Source organism: Chelmon rostratus, chromosome 8, assembly GCF_017976325.1.
Source record: "Chelmon rostratus isolate fCheRos1 chromosome 8, fCheRos1.pri, whole genome shotgun sequence".
In the NCBI taxonomy this organism is placed as follows: Eukaryota; Metazoa; Chordata; class Actinopteri; order Chaetodontiformes; family Chaetodontidae; genus Chelmon; species Chelmon rostratus.
The window spans coordinates 18,452,604-18,478,032 of NC_055665.1; the positions used below are offsets into that span (position 1 = coordinate 18,452,604).

The 25,429-nt window shown below is 43.6% G+C and overlaps 1 protein-coding gene across 1 annotated transcript in view; it reads right to left on the bottom strand.

Moving 5' to 3' along the window:
- rspo2 (R-spondin 2) overlaps window positions 1-25,429 on the bottom strand; it is a 54,599-nt gene extending 29,170 nt beyond the window's left edge. The window contains exons 1-3 of the mRNA XM_041943133.1: window positions 25,086-25,429; window positions 24,517-24,832; window positions 2,360-2,548 (exon numbers count right to left, since the gene is read on the bottom strand). Coding sequence (XP_041799067.1) covers window positions 2,360-2,548; window positions 24,517-24,616 — 289 coding nt within the window. The 5' untranslated portion in view covers window positions 24,617-24,832; window positions 25,086-25,429. The remainder of the gene's footprint in view (window positions 1-2,359; window positions 2,549-24,516; window positions 24,833-25,085) is intronic.

Genomic DNA, 25,429 nt, shown 5'->3' on the forward strand with positions numbered 1-25,429 from the left:
TTTTCCTTCTATCACGAGAAACAAACAAGATAAAATCCTGAATATCTTTGGCCTCCACTGTCTCAAGAACAGTGTTGGACAAGATACTTGAAGAAATGATCCCGACAAGTGATTCCTGACTGTAGGCTAACCGTAATGTAGGCTAACATAAGCAAGCCAGCTAACGGCTGAAATACATGGGGCGCCGCGTGACACGTCTGCCGCCCTCAGCTGAGCGAGTCCATTATCATCAGCTGGAGCTGCTGCACTGAGCACGGAAGGACATCATCTCTATTTTTATGGGGCTGATCTATTTTGTCTTCTCTACATGGCAATCCAACAGTTGAAAACTACATAAAACTGAGCACAAGTTGTTTAAAAATGATGAAAATAAATACCTCACTGTTGGCCACATGACACAGCAGAGCAACCTCATCTGTGTTTTTACAATTCACATTAAAATAAATCAACCAAATCAATGTGTATCGGTGATCCTGGAGTTAGAAGGATCCAGTTCATTAATTCAGTGACAGTACACACAGCCTGCACTTTCAAACCCTGCATTACCAGCTTAGTTATCACACAGTCAGTGTAACAGGCAAAAAACCTGCTTACGTGACACGTCACGTCCAAAATAAGACAACTTTGAGTAGCAGGAGGCACATTTTTCTCATTAGAGGCTAACTACATCTGCACACCTACGCCAGGCTAACACACACTGCACCATATCTGTCAACTGAATGCACAGAGAGGATATAAAGCCTTCATCTAACTCCCGGTAAGACAGCAAACGAGTCGAGTGGAAAAAGCAGCTGTTCCGTCCGATGCTACTTGTTGGTGCAAAAATGTGTTGCTAATTATGTACTAATAATTATTACTTTCAAACAATTATTACTGAAGTTTCAGTGTTCTCAACCATGTAGGGGAAGCAACTACCAAAGTTGGCTGGTGCAGCTTTAACATGCTTTTCATTTTCATAATCGAATAGAGCCCTTGGATGTGCTTGCATCTAGGTCGGCAGTGAATGGGTAAGCAGAATGTTTTTTTTTTTTTTCTTCCTGCGGTTGCTGCATGTTCACGTTGTCGGGCCTAAAGGTCCGGACACCCTCCTCTGGGGCTTCATTTTAGTGCATCTGTCAGGCGTTTGGCTCAGGGAACCAAATGAGTTCAAGTTCCTCTCGGTTTTCATATGAAACACTCAGCCAACACCTCGGGCTCCATGTAAACCTATAAAGGCTCTCTCTCTCTCTCTCTCTCTCTCCCCCTCTCTCTCTCCCTTTCTCTCTCAGAGCATATTCCATGTTAAAATAAGGTTATGAGATCGGGTGCTACATAAGGAGGAGTGGGAGACATTTCATTAATTGGATTTTGGAGTTATTCTTTAACGAGAATCATGAGGACATTTCAATTCTCACTGTTATTGTTGGAGGGGTTTTTTTTTGATAGTAAAACATAATTCAGAGTGTGTGAAACTGAAGGTGTGGTCTGATTCAAGTTATTAAACCAAAACAATGTTTTCTACAAAACAGTCCACAAGAGTAATATGTGCAACAATGAGGTGGCTGTTCGCAAAACATCCAATATGATTTGATGTGAGAGAAGATTAGAACGAGATCGTGTCTGCCTTCCTCTTAATACACTCCTATTCTTAAGAGTTGATGCTTTGTTTTTCCTCATCGAACTTCATTGAACATACAGTTGTCTGCGGAGGATCTGGACAATTCAGCTGTGACTGGCTTTCTGTTCAAAGTCAAAAACTACTTTGGCTGCCAAGAAATAACACTGTCTGGTAAAAGTCTCAATCCACAAGCCGCTGCAGACTGTCAACGAAAGAAGCTAGCTTCATGTCCCAATGTTAATATACTGTATAATCACCTTCATAGGTCGGATGACATCGAAGGGCATTGCCAAAAGGCCTTGTTTTTACATGTTGCTCTGAATGCGGCGATACACCTCTCTGGAGTACGTATGGCTGAATCTAAAGTGCATCTTGACTGCATTTGCACCTGGATTTCATGCCTTCCTAGTGACAACAGGATGGCTGGTAATTCAAGTCTAAGGGGAGCGTTAAAGAGAAATGAGAAACAGCGCTCATCCTCGCTGGAGCTCGGTGTTGAATCCCGAGGGAGGCGAGGCTTCACTACTTACATCCACCTGTGTGAACGGATGAGCCGTTCAAAATGCGAGGTATGTGCATCTCCTCTGGGTAATTGACAATAAATCACGTGTTGTGGGAAAAGGGGATGTTGAGGGAATGTGTATGTGTGTCTGGGGAAGGTGGGGTGTTGAGAAAGGAAGGGGGAAGTCAGCGGTGTGGGAAATGGAGGGGCGGCGGCGGAGTGTGAGGGAGGATAGCTGGGTTGAGCTCGAGACGACTTACTGGAGCACATGTTGAGTTCGGGGCTGCGCATGCCGTAGTATCCGGCCGGACAGTCGTGAAGACACTCCCCGTACTGCCTCATCCTCTCCCTCCGCAAAAACAGGAAGAGTTTGGGTTGGCAGTTTACACAGCCGTTGTCCCTGGAGCACACCGAGCAGCCTTTACAGATGGGGTACGCTCCATAGCTAGCTGTAGGACAAACACAGAGGAGTAAACAACAAAGGCGATTAATAAGACGTGTCAGTATACTTCAACTGAAGTGCTTGCTGGATGGTCAAACAGTATCTGAAACCCCCTCCCCACACGCTTTTCTGATGCCAATACACCACTGCCTTCACCAGTTTTCTGTAACTTGCTTCACGCGGCGATCGGTCGAGTGTGTTGAAGAGAGAAAACAGGCAGTTTGAACTTCTATTTCAAGTCCTTTTTTCGTTCCTCACACAGCCACTTCTGTCCATTCCGCATGTGTATCATAGCATTACATTGCACAACGAGATAAGGTTCAGAAGTTTATTCTGTACTATGTACTGTAACAAGCAGCAGAATTATCATAGATCATTGTATCGTCACTCATCTGTGAACGACCCCGGCTTCACCCGAGAACAAGGACAGGGTGAACTTGAGGCAGCGGACTCAACTGTGGGAGGGCTGACCAGCAGAAGACAACCCGAGCACAGGAATAAAACCAAAACAACCATAATAGATATATCAGCAGGATATTCTCTAATTCATAGTAAATATGTTCAATTCAACAATTTGTCATTCATGCAAACTCTGGCTCCCCTCTCAATGTTCGAATGCTGATTGGTTATGAATGTGAATATTGCATTAATTCTGGTCAGAGCTGGCCTCCTGAACGATTGTGTTGAGACAGCCGATGAAAGCCCCCAAAACCACAGTGGCTCAGGCCTCGGCTCGAGTTGCCTACGGAAGACAAAGGCAGCCAGTAAAAAGACAGTCCGTTCCACAGTAAGTGACTTTCAGTGTAAACTCCTTAGCGTCCCCCGTTTACAGGAAAATGTCCTTGGGCGAATCCAATCTCTCCGAACGAGAGACACTTCAATTGGTGTAAGCCAAGTCTTAAATATCACAAGCAGGGACCGGGTAACAGCGGCGCTCAAACTGAGCGACCTACCACAATGCTTAATAAAACACCGTGCAGCAAACCGGACAAACCCTGAGAGACAGAGCAGAGCACGCCTGCTTTACTGGCCGTGGATCTGCATATTACATTTCTCCGAACAGATTCACCCAGACGAAAGCGAGCGCTAAGTGGGCCCAGTGCAAGCATCAGTTTGTAATCATGTAAAAAATCAGTCAGCGGATGTCAGGCCCATCTTTTTTCATTTCTTTTGTTGGAGTGCTGGGAGGCAGTCCTCAGAGAGGTGCGCTGGCTCCGCCGAGCTACACTCATTCTCCTGAAGCCAGGGTGGATGGAAGTAAGATTAAGTGCTAATCAGAATGTGTCTCTGATGGTCTTTAGGGATGAGGCTTACAGCGACACCCCATCGATCACAGCAGCGCCGGGGTGTGCTCTCCGAGCCCATCCATCACGCGCGCCGGTGATAGTTCATCTCCAGTCGGCACTCGCTCAGTAAGACATGAAGGAGAAATGAAAACCCCGAATCATGACTGGTCTCGGCTCTTCCAGTTCTCAGATGGAAAACTGCGTCCTATGTTCAAATGTCCAGTGTCTGAGATATTATTTCTTATTTCACTTGTGCCAACGCAGGTTGTCTCTCATTTCAGTACATCTTCAGGGTCAGCTGCCTCTACTTGTTGGACACATGCGCTGTTTATCAAGTTTACAACTGGCCAAAGTACAAGTGTGCAGCTGTTTTTCTGACTTTCTGAGGTAGGTTTGAAATGTGCTTCACAGAAATTGCTCAAATAATCTGCAGGCATGAATGGTTGATCTATGTTCACATTTTTATATTTTCTTATTTAAAAAATAGCTGCATGCAAAAATACTTCCAGCATTATACTTAACATGCTAAAAACAGCAAATGTCATTTTTATTTGAAAAGTAATTACAGCTGTATTAAAAGTGTTAATCTTTCCTATCAGGTAACACCACAAACATCATTTCTTAAATATATCTCATGTTTCATTCTGTCAATCCTAAACTGCAACCTCATGCTTGACCATATATTTCTGTTGAATATACAGCCTGTAAGTGTTTACAGCAAACTGACATTCACATTAACTTGGTCACATTTACTCCCTCTGCCCTGGCCAAACCTGAACACAACACTGACAGAAAGGAGAAGCCAAGTTGGCAAAAGTAAGGGACTGTGAGGATGGAAAGCTTATTTCTCCAGCCCATTTCGAGTGGGCTCAGCTCTACAATTATTAACACTGTGCTAACAATGCTATTCTTACGACAATAGAAAAATAAAATCAGGGCCTGTGATCATCTTAGATCACCGGCCAGTCAATCAGCAGAGAAATTATAGTCACTGAAAGGTCTCTTCAGACTCTGGCTCAAAAATCCTGCGCACTCTTTGTTGTCAAACTTTTGTTTTGCTGGTTGCTAATTTCGCAATGCACGCTGATTGAGGATAATATAATCACACGCCATTTGAATGCAGCATATCCCACATACTGGAAATTGTGCAAAATTCAAGGGAGGGGATAGGAAAGGCTGTATACGGTGAAGAGAAACTCTTTTGGTGCTGATCTTGGGAGATTAGCTTGTGTGTGTGTCTGTGGAAAGGTTTGGGGGTTCAGGCCACAGGTATGTCAGGAAGGAGGCCACAATTCACAGTGTCTGGAGCAGCGCTGTCCAACTCACGTCCTACACTACCGGCATAATGTCTAGTGCACTTTACATCAATCTGTCGGCTGCCAACAGGTTTCAGCCATTCTTAAAGAAAACACTCATTCACATGAATTGGATTTTTGAGACTAGGAGAAACGTAAGAACAGCCCCGTTACAGCAGAAGTGGAACTGGAGGCTCTTGTGAGCGAAAAATTTTATCTCTGCATGCTTTAACGGCATGAAAATTGAAAACAGTTTGCAAAAGCATGTAGCAGCCATGTTTTTAAGTGGCACTAAAGAAGAGAAAATCAAAAGGGAACGGGTTAAGTGTTAGTTCTGAAGACTCTATAGATCATTGCAGCTTAACCTAATTTGGCAGGAACATAAAGCTGTATGTTTAGCGTGCTGGGGGATGTGTTCTGAGTTATGGATGTGGTTTTTGTTTTGCATATTGTGTCTTTCCCCATTCTGGAACAGCAGACACATTTAAACCCAGTCCATCTGAATGCTACGAGATATGCTACACGTCATGTTTTGACACATGCTCAACTGCCCTCTATGGCTTCTTCTTTCCCCGCAAATCATCTAATGCCTCGGCTCTTCCAGTGTTTCTTCTGTCAATCACGCTGAAACTGAAGTGACCCAGACGCGTAGAATAGACATGTAGAAAAGCCACACAGAAAGTGGTCATTGTGAGATTATGGATACCAGGTTTTACCATGCATGTTTTCTGAGACAGGAGGAGTGTACACGCCATTGGAAGTGCCACTCCCTGCACACAATAAACCGATGGCGTTTACAGTTTCAACCACAGAAAACATATTACGTGAAACAAAACAAATCCGCAGTTCCCACTTCTGACAGCTATCTGAAGATCCCTCAGAGCCCCAAGTATTGTATTTACAAAAGCCAGGGCCCATATGAACATCGCTGAAGAAGCCTCTGCAAAGACCTTTTAACACGAAGACTTAATAAGTGCCTCAATGTATCATGTCTACGGGACAGAGGACTGGCATGGAGCTGCTGCTCTGCATGGACCACATGAAGGACCCTTCACAAATCCTCTTCGTCACCCATCAACAATATACTGTGACAGCCAGACTGAGGAGGATTTCGTGTAACAAACAGAAAAAATACATTTTGAATTTCATTGGAAACTCAGATTGAATATTTCAGCATTTTGGGAAATGCTCTCAGTTTAACTCTCTTATGTCTTGTGTAAATATGAAGCTACAGCCAGCAGCCTGTTAGCTTAGCTTAACAAAACAAATAGAAACAAGGGGCTTCCCGCCATACATGAAATAAACTTGTGGATTTTCATTGTGGTTTTTGTACAGTTGAAACAAATGATATAAAATGTGTTATGTATTGAGCTTTAGAGATGCTGGTAAGCGAATGCTGTTACCTTTAACAGAGCCAGGCTAGTTGTTTACCCATTTCTAGTCTTTATACAATGCTAATGAGCTGTTAGCTTCAACTACATACTTGCCGTGCAGATGTGAGATTGGTGTTAATCTTCTCAGCTAACTCTGGCCAAAGAAGTGAGTAATTGTACTCCTAAAATGTCAAAGTCAACAAAATCCAAGACCAATCAGTTTTGGTCATCATCATCTTTGAGACTATTTGACAATTAAAAAAAAAACTCTCATAATTGAGACCATAAAATCTACAGCACACAGCGATGGCCTTGCAGATATTGGCTGATGAGCATCGAGCACATTCATGCGAAGCTGTCACACAGCTCACAACATGAACAATGACAGCATGTTTGGAGCGTAGCGCTTTCATTCTACCGCCGTAGGCTTGCTGGGAGGTTTGCTCTGAAGCAGCTCAAGAGCAATTAGGGCTGCAGTGAGATCCAGCAGAAACTCCAACTCTGTCTCAGGTACGTTTTTATGAGTCCAAAGCAAGCGTGACAGACTGCTTTCAGGGCTGCCAACAATCTCCACATATACAAGGGGGTTCCACCCACTGCCAGCTAATTTCCTGCCTTCCACTCACCTACCGTTACCCATGAAATCATTCACATTGACCCATTCCAACTTTCTGCAACCCGAAACCCTAACAAGGCAAATTGCACATAATTTTTGTGTTTCTTTTAGAGCCCTGAACATTGAGAACAAGAAGACATTCTTACGTAGGGTTTCACTGATGTGGCCTCTTGGAAGCCGACTTCGATGCAAACGCTTTAGGATCGGCACGGCTGAAAACCGATACTTTGCAACCATTTTCAGGTCTTTAAGTGTGACAATTTTATTGTAATGCTCAGACAATAACATAAAGAAAATGCATTATATCATTAGAAATATAGTGTAGCATAAGTAATGCTAAATCATATCTGATTTTTCATAAAAGTTCTAACCAATCCTCAAGGTTTTAGCAGAATTTCTTTATGTTTCATGTTTTATGGACTAAATAAGATTAAGTTACGCTAAAATACTCCTGCTCAATCGATTTTTTAAAGCTTCAAAAAGTGGTTGCATGCCTCTCTTTCACCTCTCAGCTGCTTGCTTCAATCAGACACAGGCAGCTTCCACGAGTACAGAAGACACTTTCTTCAAGGCCAAACTCCATCCACTCATCGCCTCTTTAAGCTGTTACCACTACTTTTATAAGGATTACAGGTTTTTTTCTCCCTGTAAAAACCCAAAGAGTGCAGCAGGTCACCCAAAGTTAAATGTAACTGAAATTTATCCACATTAATAGTTGATGATATTGGGCACAAAGGTTTATACCAGAGGCTTGTGAGATGGTTGTTCTGATTAGATCCTAGTTTATCTTGTCAGATATTGTTTTAAGAGCATGTTAAATTGAAAACGATGTGCGGATTGACTGCTGAGGCAATATCATAAGGCAGCAGTGAATTCCAAACACAGCGTACGGTGGATAAGAGCTTATATTAAAACACAACTGTTTCTATTCTCTCAGTTTTCCTCCATTTCTCCAAGGGGCCCTGGTATGTAAATCTAATAATACAGACTGCGAATGCTTCTAACCAGCAGCTACACTGTCCATTGTTCAAAAACGACACTTACAGTACAGCCTATGTAAGAACGTGTGGTATCATCAAGTAACACGACAAAAAGAGCTATTCAATTTATTCACTACATCTACCAACTATAAATGTCATATGGTGACGGCAAACCTCAAGTTTTGGAGTTACATAGCAGCAGCAGGTCAAGAAGATTTGTGCTCTCATGTGGAAAGCATCACATTCACCAACAGAATTATACGCTTTCCTCATGGCACTGAGACAATTATTGTTTATTGTCCACCTCCCTTGTTCCCCCTAAATGATGGTATAAGCTTACTGCTGCTCCACTTAAGAGGAAAAAGAGAAAGCTTGGGAGAGAGAGAGAGGGCAGATACGGGACAGAGCCGCACTGCAGCCACCAGCCGACGGGCGGCGGACCAAACCGTAAGAAGCAACAGCCGCTTTCTGGATCTCTGTTGAAACCACCTAACTATCCAGGCTTACGCTCTGTAGCTGAAAGGCAGGAGAGCCAACAGTGTCAACCCTGGCACTCAGAGTTCACCAGCCGTGGTACCGTCTCAATGTTGTTCAAGCCCGTTAAAAGCTGGTACACAGAACATGGCATCAAACCGCCCGCTTTTCAGGCCCGTGACTTTATTTGTCGTTGAACTGGAAGTTGCACTTAGCTCAAAAACTGTGGAGAAAAAACAGAAGGGGTAAGAGGGGGGTACTTCAGGCCTGTGCGCTGAAGGCACATTTCTGTTCCAATTTAGCAGAAAATATGTTGGAGTTGCCTGTGACTCTTTTCCAGCTGGAAATGGTCATGTTTTAGGATCTACGTTTTTTCCCCCAGTTTACTTTAACAGATCATACTGTAAGCACATGTTTATAATTTAGGACAGTCCTGCTGCTTATAATGATTTTGCAGCATGAGACTGAGCAAACACATTTGCTGTCAGACATATTAGCCCGGCCTGAGTGTTCCTGTGACACAGATCCACCGGGCGAGACGGGCAGCACAGCGATGTGAACCTTCACTTGAAAGGGTAGCGGTTTATATAGTGAATGGGTAAAACAGGCAGCCGCGGTTCAAACGGGAAACTGGAAAATGGGGCCCAATTTAAAGCTTCACTTTTTAGTGCACAATAAAACAGAAGCACAAGGTAATTTACTCTGGTATAACTGTCGTTGTGATGTCGTTTTCTCACATGCAGGTGAGAAAACTACATTTGAGTCACTGGGTGACCACATCATTATCCTACAAAGTGCTTGTCATTAAGGACAGTTCAACGTTTTGGGGAATAAGCTTGTTTGCGTTCTTTCTCAAAGTTCATTGAGAAGATTGAGACCATTCTCACCACTGTATGGTAAATACAGTATATACAGAGCAGTAACCCCTTCCCAACAACTTTTAAAAGGCTAATCTGCAAGAACATGAGATGCTGCTACGCAGATCTTTTGTATCAATTCAGACAGAGCATGGCTATCTGTTTTCCCCTGTTTCTAGTCATTATGCTAAGCTAAGCTAACTAGCTGCTGGCTCCAGCTGCATTTGCCGGACAAATGCAAGAGTGATATTGTTCTTCCTGCTTAATTTCTGCAAGAAATTGAACAAGCAAATTTCCAAAAATATTCCTATATTCCTTTGAAGGATGACTGTAACTTTTGCTGACCAGCTGCCACTGCAGCTACAAGTACAATTAGAAAATAATGCTAAATGCTACATGACTACCAGCAAATACTGCTGTTACTAGCTAAAATGCTGAGCTACTTTCGAGATGTAACAGTAAAACCCCTTGAATGTACTGAATCAATCAACAATAGTGTGTTTTATTGCTCATGAACTCTAATTCCAATTTGTAAGAAAAATAATATTTCTTCTCTCATCAAATCAATTTCTGTCATCTCGTTATAAGAAAATGTAACCCATTCAAAGAGATCAGTTGGCGAAACTGTAGCCTAGGCTTTATTTCAGTGATCCAGACAATGTGAGCTGTGCAGTGTGTAATGAGAATCTCTCTGTCCTATAAGTCCTGAACCTGCAGCCACTCAGAAAGAGACACTGACAGTGAGTCAGTCTGGAAACACTCTCAACACCTTTCACCCATCTGTCCAGCTGAACTCATCATGGCTCTCACCCCTGCACTCTCTCCAGCTCTATATGAAGACCCTAGGTTAGTTCACTTCCTTATTAACATCTTTATGATGGATTATGACTCAAATCCCATGTTCTGGGTGAAATCCCACATCTGGATCCCCTGATGTGAAAGAGACCTCGTAATTCCTGTTTGAGGAACATTAGAAATAAAAGGTGACCTATCTGACCTAATCTCACGGTATGTGCTTCAGTCTTTTAACACTTTAGGCCACACTGATGGCCGCTTAAACCCTTGACCATAGCAGACGTGTGACCGCTCTGGAAAGCTCTATGGTCACATAGGAAGAAAAAACTGAGAGAATAACCTTGATGTGGTGGTCAAACAACAGCACCACGTCTTCGCTGTGGCTTGCGGCCCCATAAAACGTTTTACAGCTCAAGTCAGGCCTTGAAAACATCAGAATATTTGCTCACAGTCATTGTCGGCATAGTTTAAACAATGCACTGAAACAATGCAAACCTCTAATCAGGTTAAAACTTTGTTCCAGGGAAGGAAAAATCTAGTCTAAAACACAGTTTTAACACTTTTAAAGCTGTTGGTGATGCTGCATTTAAAGGCCCACTTTATTTTTGGTGGTGCAGTTTATATATTAACAGCACGGCTATAAAGTGGTTACACCAAAAAATAGTGTAAATTGCAACACTTCATCACAACATAATGCATGAAACATCACACACAGAGTGGGATTTTCCCTTCACCTCTACACATTCTAAAAGACTAAAGCCTAAAATTTGCTTCTTTTTTTTTTTTAATCAGCCTGGCACTTCCTGCTGAGTGGCACAGGTCATCACTCAGCACCTGTCTTTGAATCTCCTGACAGTGATACTAGTTTCGGACGCTATGGTTGATCAGTGCAGGTGTAAAAGGACTTGCATGGAGGCCCCACAGGGGTTCATCAGTGACTCATAAGGATGGACTTTATCGCTCCCTGGGCACGCATTAGAAGACGAGCATGTGGTTTATGTTTCTTGCTAGATCTCCCTCTCTCGCCCATCTTTATTCTCTCATTCACAGAAAAAGGTTAATGTTCTTGTGAAACGCCCGAGTAATTTTCTCCTCATCTCCACCGTTTCTCAGCAACTCACACCATACCTACAGTATGCCAATATAAAACTTGACATTTTGACATTCCTAGGATTTGTGAAGATTGGACCTGATAAATTATGGCCTCTTTGTAAATGTGTGCCAAAAGCACATTGGCTTTTAGCTGCACAACTATATGGCGTATAATAAATAGTTTTATAGCTTTTAGTCATGAGAGTCCAGAGATGGTGCACGCCACATTTGGAAATGATTAGCTGAACTGTCCAAAAGATGTTTGCAAAATATAGTAAGTATTTCAGGAAACTCAAATTATCAGAGAAATACAGAAATCCTGGAAGTATGTGCAACTGATGGAGCTTGTGCCCAAAAATGAAGAAAAAGAAGAAATCTGTTTTATGACAAGCAGTTTTAACTTATCCAGACTCTTTTGCTGCTGTGGCTCTTAAGATTTCTTCTAAGATTCAGGAGGAAAACACCCAATAAGAAACCAGGTAGATGGCGCCTGTATGTGTTTTTCCCTGATGTTTTTTACACAGACCAGGCATCAAAATGGAGGGACCTTGATCAACATTATAGCAGGAAAGCCAGTTAATTAAGACAAAGCAGTGTTAATGATGCTCTATGAAATGTCTCTGAAACTTTTGGTAAAATTTCTGAATATTTAAAAGTTTTTCATCGTAGTCTGAGGGGAAAACATGCCTCACTTCAGAGGTCACAGGAGGTAACAAGGGTGGATGTAGAGATTGTGATTAGTCTTTGTTATATCTCATGGAAATCTGCTCAGGAGCCTGAAACACCCCATTTCTTCCCCAATCTCCCAAGTCTTTGACAGTAACCACCAAAAGACAAACTAAAGATGAAGTAAAAGCAGTGTGAAGCAGCCCCAGAAGGAAGGGAAAAGTTTGGAACTTTGAATATTTCAATATTTACACTGCCTTAAATCCACTCAAGCTGTGGGAGAAATGTGTTTTTCCCCCCTTAGAAAGAAGAAAAGAGAAAAAGGTGGAGTGGCTCCGATTAGCCCACATGTTGGTAATTTATCACACATAAACCTCACACCTAATTTTCACACCTGTAGCTCAACGTGCTGGAAGTCTAGTAATTCACTCACTCACACACACACACACAAACACACACACTGCCGAGTGGGACCTGGCCGTGGGTTTCCCTCTGTGCAGGGAACATCACAGGCGAGGATCAGTGAAGTTGGCGGGCATGCTTGGCATATTTGCACCCCATGTAGCATGGCTCTGTCTCTCCCACACTAACCCGTGTTCACTCGCCTTTCCCCATTTGTCATCACCTTGACTAAACTCATCCCGACCTCAAGCTCGCACATCTGAAAAAAAAAAACAAAAGTTGGATGTGGATTTTTCATACTTGCCAAAAAGCACAACATACTGTTGCTGCGAATCCAGATGGGAGATGGGGCCCTCTCATCTTTTGTTGAAATGTGACACAAAAAACACATTGTAAACTACAAAAATATCAGATGTTGCTATAAAAAAGTGTTTTATTGCTTCCTATCATTGATTGACAATGCTGATTTAAAAAAAAAAATCCTTCCGGGAAAGTAGAAAAAGCTGGATGGATCAATAAAACGCATTAATGTTTGTTATTGGAAATGTGTTCAAGAAGTTAAAGCCAATGTTATCTTTTTTTTTATTATTATTAGTGGAGTTAAATTTTTTGGAAAAAGTTCAAGATATTGGGAAACACTCTCATGTCTGTCAGCTAAATATGAAGTTAACGCATGGTTAGCTTAGCTTAGCACAAAGACTGGAAACGGGGGGGCAACTAGCCTGTCTCTGTCTGTTTGGATTTATATTTACAAGACATATAAGAATGGCATCAATTTTCTCCACTAACTTTCTGCAGGAAAGCAAATAAGCTTTGATATGATGATGTTGATATATTTATTTAAAGGGACGGTTCACCCCCAAAATCAAACACAATTAACCTGCGGTGCTATCTATCCACCTTGATTGTTTTGGTGGGCAGGAGGACATGTGCATCGACTCGCGGATGAGAGGCTCATCCTTGTGACAGTGTGTAAACATCAGTGGTGTCCTCCACAGCTGAGCTGTAAGGTTAGCTAGCAGCATTGGGTTGATATAAACCAATCTCAGCAAGCTACCAATGTCAGACTAGCGTTAGTGCTGTAGATGCACATTTCCTTCTGCAGGGTGATATGATTGACAGGTGTACTTTGGCAGAAAGAAAATAGTTCCCACTGTCACAACAAGGTCTGTGGATTATCTTGAGTAGCCGGGTCGTGTTTTCTGGAAAGAGACACCGCTGTTGAGTTTTTCAAAGCTATTCTTTTTGGCGCTTTGGACAACGCAAGCCGTGTGCCATCTGGTTCCATTATATTCGATACAAGGCAGACACCTCTACAGCCTTTCCAGAACCCTGCAACTCACATCAAAACAATTTAGATAGCAACACAGGTAAGAAGAAATGTAGTCGCGCTTTGGTGTGAACTGTCCCTGAACGCATACCTCAAAATTCAAAATTAATTCTGCAAAAGTACTCAGTTACTTCCCAATCCTGCTGACAGTGGTAGAAATATTCAGATCCTTTACTTTGTAGCAATAGTACTTATTAATATTAATATTAAATATAAGTATAAAGTGCTTTAGTATGTGCACTACATTCAACCACTGACTGCTGGTTGCTACAACTCACATGATTTATCTTGTAGGATGTTAATAGAGGCTTTTAGGTTGGACAGCAGTGCTTTGTTTTACTTGTTTGAAACAAATAGAAGAGCACAACCTAAACAAACTCAGGTTTCATTAACAGAAAAGGAAGAGGAAGTCATAGTGTTTGACTGACAGGCGATCTATAGGAAGTACAAAGCTCTTAGCATAAAAGATGGAGACAAAACAATCACAAAGGAAAAAAAAAACAAGGACCAAAAAAAGATAAGCCTATGTTGACTAACTGTTAAAACAGCGAACGCCGGTCTCGAGGAGGCGCGACGCGAACATTTGCTACAAAGTTCTACCTCATTAACCCTTTAACAAGATGCAACCTCGCACCCCTCCTCGCCCGCCGAGGCCAACGGGGAGATGTGAGGTGATCGCCAGGGTCAAAAGTGGAGCGCACCACAGGGGACAGATGGCAAAGACCTGATCTCACTTTCACACATGGTGCCTGCCACAAAACAAAAAAACCCTAAACATCAAAGCCTAATTTTTCTACCCTAAAAAAAAAAACTGGGCTGGATCCAATCTCTACATCAGGTCTCTCACAGGAAAAGAAGACAGCTATGTTTGTTTTCTCACCTCACTGAAGTCTGCGTCCTAGTGGAGAAATGGCCACCCCATTATTTGATCATTGTGGGTTGAATATTAGAATAATGCTGGTGTTTTTCTACCGAGGCTGCCAACACTTAATATATTGTTCCAGTCTTGTTCAAGTCTTGATCAATTACTTAAGGGTTATCCTCAAAGTACAGGCGCTTGCACACATACACATACACACAAAGTCTTTAGAGAGAAGTTCATCTGAGGTGTTTCACAGGCCTGTAATATACAGTTTCTTTAAACGTGTGTACTGTATCCAGATGAGAGCAGCCACCCTCTGCTCCAGCAGGTGTCTGGGTCACATCTGGCCTCATGTCCTCACACCACCACAAAACTGCACCTGAATGGCTGGCACTGCCGGGGCTTCTTAACAGGAACCGGCTTGTGTTGGCTTTAAAAGGCCACACTCAGCCCTCAAGAGTACACATTTATTTTCTGCAGTGCCCTTTGAGAGAGAGACTTGGAATACACGCTTTCATAAAGTATGAAGGATGAGTGGACTCCACCGGCCAAAATGGAGCACATAAAGCAAAATGAAAACGACTGGGGTGGAAAGATAATTTCCTTTCAGCAAAAGTACTGTATGTGCTTCTGGGCAGAAATGTAATCTGCCGCCGCAGAAAAACGTGAGTTTTGGTATGCAGGTGAGCAAGAATCTAAAGGTGTTAGATGTTGCGATAAAAGAAACTTTTGGATGAAGAAACCGAGACTTGCATCCAAAATCTCTGGGTGGCATGAGGTCGCGTATTATTACATGGAAGCAACCGATGTGATGTAGCCGTACCTGTCTTGTGCCTACACGCCGCAGTGTTTACAGCTACAAACGAGCAGCAAATTGGGTTGTCATGGATTGGCTGCTCTTACAACAATGTTCCATAGCGCCGAATGTGCCAAAGAGCTGTGCAATAACTCAACCACAGGAGCTGTCTTCTCATAACAGTCAGAAAAAAAGGTCTTAGATGTCTCTTATTCTCCAAAAATAACCCTTAACCTTTTTAAGTTATATGTGATCTTTTCAAGAATATAGTGTTGTCGCTACTCATATGCATATGCATGTGTGCCCTCAGGCTCAAGATGATAACCAGCCACACACTGTCCATTACACTTCACTACTGCCCGTTACTGAACCAAGGCAGTACCATCTCTAAAGCCATTAGCTGGTAAACATGTAAACTACATGTGACCCTTGTCTCCAGATAACTATTAGTTATGACTCCTGCTGGTGACAGCTGTTTACACAGCTAAGGCCCTGCTCCTGAGACCTGGCTCCAGTCCAAATAAAATAATATCCAGTTAAGGAGAAGTCAGCCAAGATGTAATACAAGTGCATAACTAGAGATGGAAAAAGAGTGAAGGAATCTGAGAAATGTTAATGGCCTTCTTTTTCTTTTAAATCTTTATACTTTTCTGTCTAGCGTTTGTCTCTACCACAGCCTTGTTTCATTGTCTGGACCCTAAAACAAGATTAGTGAGAAACCCTGATGGAGAAAGAAAAGTTAAAAACAGTCACCACAATTGATGTCCTCTTTGACAAAGCGCAACATAAAAATGTGCTGCGTTAAAATCATAACACAGCTTACGATTTCCCCCAAAATTAGACTTCCACTCTCTCAGTGTGTGTGTGTGGATCTGTGTCCCAAGCCTGCGTGGCATGCAGCCAGAGCGAAGCACAAAAACGTACACGGGCTTAAGTCAGCACAAGACAAACAACAACAGAGACCACAACCACACGACAACTGGGTCAGACATGCACTGTATTACAGCGAACAGGGCTGGACCCATTCTAGTGGATGTTGGGCTCAGCGGTGGAGAAACATCTTGGCTTAGGAGAGCATGTTACAACTCATTTGCATGCAGTGACAGGTGAGCAGAAAGCATCATCCAATGTGCAGGATTGACTAAGACAAAAGCTCCTCCATCATCCTACATATGGCTAACAAATTCTGGGAATATGAAGTGTCTTGGTAGGGTCATGAAGTGCAAAGCCTGTAATTTACTTTGTTGATTCTTCACTCATTTATTCAGGTTTCTCCTTAAATTTGTCACCCATCTGTATTTGATTTCATGCAACCCAACCGTAACAACCATGGACTCAATCCGTGAACTGTAATTGGATTGACAAGATGTCGTATCCGCCCACAAAGGGCTAATATTGAGAGGCATTAGCAACGACGTCATTCAGTCTGGCTGTATGCAGACAGCTTTCCTAATTTGAAACCTACAGACAATTATCACTCAACTTTGCAGTTCCTCTTGGCTCTACTGTGCTTTTAGCTGCTTTTAGCTCACTGTTTTGGATTTACAGCCAGAAATTGTATTGTTTTTGGTTGAGTCTTACGTACGACTCAAATTACTACCATTTGTAAACAAAGCGTGTTCTTTTTTTAACCAAAAAGCTAAGCTAAACCCATTGCTACCTGCTCCGCACCAAAACACAAAGTTAGCAGTTAGCAGGTGTTACTAGCCAGGAGCAGTTAGTGTTAGCAGCTAAAGTGCCTCATGTTTCCCTCAGGAGTCGGTGGACCAGAACACAGCTAACAGAATGAATGCTGGAGCTACGTTTGTCTGTAGCTGCCATTACATGATCGATTGCATGATCTTATTGCTTTGCTCCGATGACAGACAGATGCAGGTCTCAGTCGATCACTCCTCCACCGCTCTGCGCATCTTCCTTTCCCATCACGTTCCTCCTCGTCGCTCCGTCTATTCTGGCCACATAAATCTTGACCCTCCAAGACCTTTTTACATCTGACTTGCACGCTACGTTGCCCTCTCTGTCTTCCCCTCTCGCCACAGAGGGAGTCAGAGAGACAATGAGCTCAACATCGAGGCCCAGTAATGACTCCCAGCCTTGTTCCTGATTAAAAACACACCGGGTGCTTCTGCACTCCGCAGGCAGCCATGAGGCCTTACCCTCCTCACACCGCAAGGCTAAGAGTGAGGAGATAGAAGCACAAGCCAGACCCGGCACAGCTCTCTGCCCAAGAAAACAAAAAATCCAGAGTGAGCCTCGCACACTGTAGCATTCAAAGCTCTTGTCCCAACTAGTCCAAGCCCAATTCCAAAGGCAAGACTTCATTTATTCTGAGGGCGCCCGATTACCAAGAGTAACCCCAACCTCCAAAACCAGCCCCTGGCACAGATACGCCAAGGGTGGTGCTGAAATATCTTGTCACGTATTTGCATGTCTTTTAAACTGCGTTGGTATAATCTTTCACACTACTTCAATATCATATTACCAGGAAAATGTGAGAAAAGCTCAGGTCCTTATTTTATCGAGAACTCGTGTACTGAAGCATATCAACGCCACAGATTTGCTGGCTCCACATGCAGGCAGTAGGCGACGGTGGGGGCAGCTGCACCTTTACCTTTACCTCTCCACATCCATACTTGGACCAAATTACAGGCGAGCTCCGCGGAGAGACTCTTTATTGCATCTGACCAGCTCACTTCCTCTCCATACCAAAGGCATTGCATGCTGAGCTTTATTTTGATGTGGCGTGTAAGCATAATTAGAGGTCCCATAAAAGCAGGGAGAGGAGGAAAAAAAGGAGTCTTGTCCATCTGTCGAGTGTTAAGGGGTGGGCACGGGGGTAGCGATCAGAGCCCCATGCCTCGCTGTCGTTCGAGCAGTAGCCATTGGAGCAGGCACTGATGCAAACAGCCTTTAGTGCCAAACTACAGTCCGAATGTGTGTTTGTTTCTGCGCACACTGTATTTTCTCAAGGGGCCTCCTTTAGTTTCAGATTTCCAGGCCTTGCAGATCGATGCAAAGTAGGTACTGGTCGGCACGCACACAGAGGAACACACTGACATGGTAAACAAGAGCAGATACAGAGGGTGGCGTTTTCTGGAAACATTAGAACACCCTCCCAAAGAATCTTAGATCCTTAAAACTGCACAGCTTTCCCACACATTTCAGGTAGGTGGGAAATCAAATGTATGATCAGTCAATTAGGCTTAGCCAGCAAGCTGCGCAGCTAAAACCAGTTTACAGGTAAAACGCTTATTTACTTTCTTGCCGAGAATTTGATGAGAAGATCAATAATACTACACATCTATATGGTAAATAGTGGTTAACTTAACATAAAAACTGGAAACGGGGAAACAGCTAGCATGGCTTTGTCCAAAGAGAAACAAAATCCTGCATCAAACACCTCTAAAGCTCACGAACAAGCAACTTTTTTAATCCATACAAAAAAAAAAAAGCAGTTCACAGTTTTATGAGGGGTTGTGTGTTGGACTATTTCTTGGCCGGGACCAGAAACTTGTTGGAGTGTCCACCGGCCACTGCTCTAGACACTACAGTTTCCGTGAGCATTAAACGAAGAAAATATAACGGTTAATTAGCGAGCTTTAGATTTAGTGAACTACACACAGAGCCAGCCGAGCTGTCTGCCCCTGCCTTCAGTCTTCATGATAAGCTAAGCTTACCAGCCTCTGGCTCCAGCTGCATATTTACTGCACAGACACTCGAGTGGTACCAATCTTCTCATTTAACTCTTAATAAAAAGCAAGCATGTGCATTTCCCAAAATGTTCAAGTTTAACTTCAAGTGTGATTTAGTCGTTTTGTAAACAGCAAAGGGGAAATTGGTCATTTTTAACTATTCATTGGGGAAAAAACACAATGGATGCCTATTGTGTCCACGTCATTACCTCTAAACAGCTCTTCACTGAATTCTGAGAGGTGTGTATTAGTAATGTGAGAGGTAAGTAGTCTGGAAGTGCATTTCAGTGTAAGCCTGAGGGGCTCCATCTCCGGCTCTGGGCAGCTCTCCTACCTGTGAAGCCCTTGTATGAGTCATTTTTTCAAAAAATGCTCCTTTTGTGTTGTTGTTTTATGTGTGGCACTTAGAAATGATTCCCACATTAGACTTTTTACAGCCTAATAAACTTGAGAGAATCAGACCAAATTGGCTGGTCATATTTAGTAGCTTTATAAGGAAACGTATTAAGGTGTAATTGCTGCAGGGGAGTGCGCAACTGAGGGAACGGGCATAGGTGAGGGTTACAAAATCGCCTCCGCGCTCTGGAGGGACACTGCAGTTTTTGTCTGCTGCTCGGGAGTTTCCGATCAGCATGAGGAAATATGGAGTGTATTATAAGATTTTATATAATAAGTTCATTTTATTTCACATTTCCGAAAAAATGAACTTTTACAGTGTGGTAAAATGTAGCTTGAAATAAAACCATCTGTTTGGCATTTAGCTTTGCCAGCATATGGGATCCTCTGATGACAATGATTGAGGGTGAAAGAGAAGATCCCCTCGTGTATTCCCCCCCTTGAAAAAAAAATCAAAAAAGGAAAAGGAGGGGTCAAATCTGCTCACAATGAATGTTTTTCCGCTGTGATGTGATAAATGGAAGTGTGCAGAAGTGTTACAAAACAAGCTTTGTTACCCATGTGAAATGGATCCCGCACTTAAAGGGAGCAACACCCAAAGAGCTGATGGATGAATATGAAGCCCCCATCCCACCTTCCTGCCTCACTCCGTTCCTTACGCACAAACACCGCATTCAGGACCGCTGCGCTGATTTAAATTCATTAGGCTTAAATTCATTTTTCATTTTGTTTTCTGTGGGAAAACAAAGGCAAAGTGAAACAGATCATCCCCACTTTGTCACGTGGCGCCTGAAAGAATCTTTCTCTGTGCCTCTCTCTATCCAGTAGAAAATTCATGTCACTGCATGTTTTTTCCTCTGCTGGGGTTTTCGGCAGTGTAGCATGGCATGAGCGCACTGAGGAGCCTTTCACCGGCTTCATCTGATACCGCTGTGACTCGGAGCAGGAGCTGCGCTACAGGCCAGGATCGACATGCATGGGTTAGTAGGTCAAACAAGGAGCTAGTCTTTCGACAGAGTTCGGAGGCTGGGTCAGACTAATGTGATTTATCAATACTGCGCATAAGTGAATCATTGTCCTTAGTGGCCATGACAATCCCCAAGACAGACTGTGGATGCGATTGGTTGAGGAGTCAGGGGTGTATACGCTGTTCTGGACTTGGTGTCTCAGTTAGAGCATCAGGAACATGCACCTGCAGGGTGTCCATGTATCGCCCTGTACTCTGTTACTCTCTCTCTCACACACACACACACACCACACACCAATGAGCACACACACAGATTTACACTTATGGAGGCCTGGCTGATGGGGCCTGGGAGAGAAAAGACAGAGCTCTGTTCCTTGACGCCAGAGCTCCGGCTCAGGTCAAGACTCAGCTCGCTGTAATCCCTCTCAGGTGATGCTGTTCACATTCAGCCGTTTCCAGCTGATCTGCTTAAATGCGCCTTTCTCATCCCTTAAAAAGCCCCCACCACTCCTCAACCAAAAACCTTCGAGGACGATGGGAGGGAGGGAGGGCTGCTGCTGCTGCTACTCCACGCTGTCAGATCTCAGATCACTTTTCAGCATTTCCCTTAAGCGATCAATCTAGTGCTTGTAATGAACAAAATACACACACTCCTTCTGTTTTATGATATAAGAAATGTCAGGAAGCTAGGCTCACATCACCTGGATTAGAGCAGCATCGTGTGAGAAAGCCTTGTTCACAGATGTGCCATCTGCAGGGCTTTTTCACTTTTTCCAAAGGCAAGAGTGGCAAGGCTGGTTTAAAAGCAGCCTCTTGGAGCCTTCCTTCTCCCCGTTAGGCACTTAATCAAGGTATTATATTGCTCTGAAGCACAGGGTTCCAACATTAACACTTACACCCACAAACCTGGGAGTTTGTGTGAGCTTTCAGCACACTGAGGCCTGATTTCCTAGAGCTTAGAAGGGGTGTTTGAATTGCTTATCTGCATCCAAAGATTGCTATCATTTTTACATTTATTCAGCCAAAGCGGCATTTGACTTTAAAAATAATTTCCACATCATCTTCTTTTCTGCTGATCAACAAACTAAGACCACAAAGTCAGTTCACAAGAGTATCATACCTGAGAGTATCAAGTTTCCACACACTCTTTATAGGATTCTTTGTAGTAAAAAAAAGAGTACATCTAGCCACAAGTAAATGACTATTTTCTGTATATTTTGGCATCACAAACACACCACACACACCCTTGTTGCTGACTGCCATCAGCGGTACAAAATGTCATGCATCTCTGACCTCACCCCCTCCGCCCTGCTAGGCTGCATTGGCTTCATCTAATCACTTCTGTCCTTCAAAACATCTGGGAACGCTGTGAAAGTAACAGATTACACACATGTGATCTGAAACTTGCTGCGGCCTGCTGGGAATTCAAATCTGGGATTGCTGGGTTGATGCAGAAGGGTTAACAGTATCACATGGCAACTTTTCACCACTCTTGACTTGCTGTTACCTATTCATTACCTGTTTAAACGTCTTAGGGCCCCTCTGTGTCTCTGTTCCTTCAGGCAGCATTGGTACTCCAGTCTGATTTTATGTAGTCAGCAGGTGGCATCATTAGCCAGAGAATAAAAATGAAAAGTAATACCCTTGTGTCTAGCTATGATATCATAGAAGGCTCGTTGGCATCATTTCCCTGCTTCTATTGGGCAGGACAGGGGGTAAGGAGGTGTAAATTTAATATGTTTTGTCATCTGTTTTACATGAAAAAAATGTATATGTACAGTTACCGCAGCCAAATGGGAGGTTGGGTCATGCCGTGCAGTGAGTGAGCAAGACAAGATCATTCCAGAAACCACAAAAAGATCCCAATCTTGACTCTACTCATACATTTCAGCAGGCACTAGTCATATGCAATGGCTGTGTTTCTCCTTGACATCCCCTAATTATAATGGCATCTCAATCCCTTACACTTCACTTGGTCATGTGGCTACATGCGCACAGAATATTAATGGTGAAACTTTCTCATTTTCAAAACTGAAAAGGACATTTGTTAAATTATGTGTTTTGTTACGCCTAAAACAGTTGCGCCTGGGGAGCGGAGTGTGGCCAAATTGAGTTTTCGAACGTGTCTGGGTCTCAACACTCCTGAACGGTTTGGATAGCTCTCCGTGCATGCCAGAAAGGCTGTGTATAAAGCTGTCACAGGAACCTTGAGGGCTAGAAAAATATTCAAGCATTTCTGGGCCTATTGGACAATGATCTCTTACACATGCTTCTTTCAATATAACCGTGATAAATAAAGGAAGGAAGCAAATACCGAAAACTTGGCCGGCTGCCACCGCCTGCTAGAATGGCACTTTTGGCCCAAAGTGCTGTTTCCCTGAATCACACACACACACACACACACACACTTTCAGCAATACTGTAAAACCTGTACATGTTTGCATGGGATTAGTTTGACAAGTGTAACATCCGTTCTGAGAGCTGGCGGTAACAATCAGTAGCCTATAGTGCTCAGCCTAAAGCTTTTTCTTGGGGTCAAATGTGGAAGTTAACCTCTTGATCTCATCCTCACTGGTTAGCCCACCCCATCATCTCCCCCCTCTCGCCCTCTCTCCTTCTCCTTTCCCCTCTTTCCTCACAAACACCACACAGATAAAGAGGAGCAACCACAGACAAATGTTAAGACTGGCTTTGCTGCTTGACCATCCAAAACACCCTCCAGGATTTAAGTGGTTGCAAAATAAGACTGTCCGTAATAAGAAAAATACATTCTATCTCCTATATACTATCTCAGATCACACAGTCGTCAGAAAAAGAAACACAGAGAGCAGCTGAAAAACGTGTGTGTGCCAGTACCCCGCAGTGATTGCCTGATTATTTGCAGATGGGCAGTGGAGGGCTTGCAGAGTGTGGAGGTTCCCCATGGCACGCAGCGCATATGATTAGATCTGTGATTGCTTTACAATTTACAAGACCCCCTCTCCCCTGACATAAAGTGACTTTTTCTACTGTGCTATCACGCTTCGCGGACAGTTTAGCGCTGGCCAAAAGTCCGCTACATGGTCCCCGCGCGCCATTCTGACCAAGTCTCCTCTCGTGGTCAACCTGAAGATCTTGGCAACGTGTTATGTCACAGTTTCTGAGGAGGGCTCGGCGGAGGCCACTTTCCTAATCCCACTGTCTCCCCATTCATTCAGAGTATGGAGCAGTATTTACAAAGGGGCTGATCCCCTCTTCAACTCCTGCGCCTCCGCTGAGCGATTGTTATGCGGGTTTCCTACCAACTGTTCAAAGTGGTTATGAGATCAATTAAAACCAGCTTAGGGGGCTGGAGTGGAGATGTGCAATTCATAAGTCAGGGGAAGGGGATTCCGTATCTATTCATTAAATAACTCCCACAATATGACCCCCTCCCCTTCTATAAGCCGCCGGCTCTCTATAGACCGATCCGCACCAGCAGCTTTTTAGCAGTTTCACATGTAAATAATATAGGGAGCCCTTTGTTGGGGCCACAGCGTCGGGAAGTAGCGTTAATAGCCCGTCTGACAGCGTGGTTTAAATACGATTAGCCAATCCACTGACGCAACATGCTTTAACATTAATTTTGGGCAGCCACACGCGTGGCCAATTTTGCGCACATTTTACGCATTAGCTACCAGCTCTGAAATCGTTACATAATATTGAAAATCTTCTTTCAAGAGGTTAATAAGTTACATCAGATGCTGCAAGAACTGAACTGTGGCTTAGATTACAACTTTCTCTCAGCGTGAATTTCTGTAAGATTGCTGAATTGCAACCTTTGTCGGATCGGCGGCTCTCACCTGTGCTTTTTAAAAAATGAAACAGAGGTGGTTATCGACACTTCGCATCGTTTCTTTCTGACTTCTCGCGTGCTCTGTGCACGCTGTGCTCTGTGGGAACCTACATACGATGTATAGCCTACACACCAGTGAGAGGGAGACGGACTTTAAGAGAATGCGTGAGTAACCTTGTTTAGGACCGTTGCCTCCCGTGACCCTCACAACCTCTTAAACCATCTGTTAAAGTCGCTCCCCGGGTGTTACTCTAAGTTCTGTGGGCTACAACCCCGCGTTACCTCTTTTGTTTCTCCTCCAGCGGTGCGACGGCGCCTGACAGTTGCTGTACTCCATACAGTTCAATACGATCAGGGCAAATGAGAAGAGTCGAAACTGCATCTGGACGGCGATCTGTTGTTCGGACTCCAGTAAAAAGGTGCCGGCAGGGCTCGGGATGAATTTTCTGACTTTGCAATGTCTTCCTCCAGTTTCTTTAGTCGATCCTCAAATGTGTCGAACATCAGACGAGATGCGACATGTTATCACGTCGCCGATAGGGATCATTTTATGAAGCGCGATGATCCTCCAGTCACTTAAAGTGTCCGTTTTGGTGCGCTGCGGGGAGAATGAGAAATGAGGTTACTGTGATAACAGTGTAATGAAATCAACACCTTCCTAAACAATGATGCCTGAGGGTGACACGAGGGGAATTAAAACAAAAAAATGAATAGCTCTTCTGTGTGTTAATGTACTGGAACAGTCACAGATGTACAGGCAATGCGTACTACTCAAACGCCCCTTCCAAAAATAAGCGCAACCGTGGTAATAGTCGCCAGGACGCTCCGTGAAATAACGTGTCGGTGTATACCTTGCACCAGATGGAGTGTAATTCCGCTCCGGTCCACTTTTAGGTTCCCTCTGAGTGCAAGTGCGGCTCGGGAACATGCAGCATCCCTCTTTGTGTGAGAAACTTGCGTCTCCAGAACAGAACAGAGGTCCGAGGAGGAGGAAAAAGGTGGTCGCGGTGAAGGGGGGGATTTCCTTTCCTCCTCTCAGTAAAAGCTTAGATTCCGTTTACCTGCGTCTCCTCAATCGAGCCTGTCCCGTCCGCGTCCTGCCGCGCGGCAGTAACAAACACACATGTGTTGCTTTCTTTAAAGTGGAAAACGAGCCGGTGAGTGAGTCTGCGTTTTGCGCGCTGCTGAGGTTGAG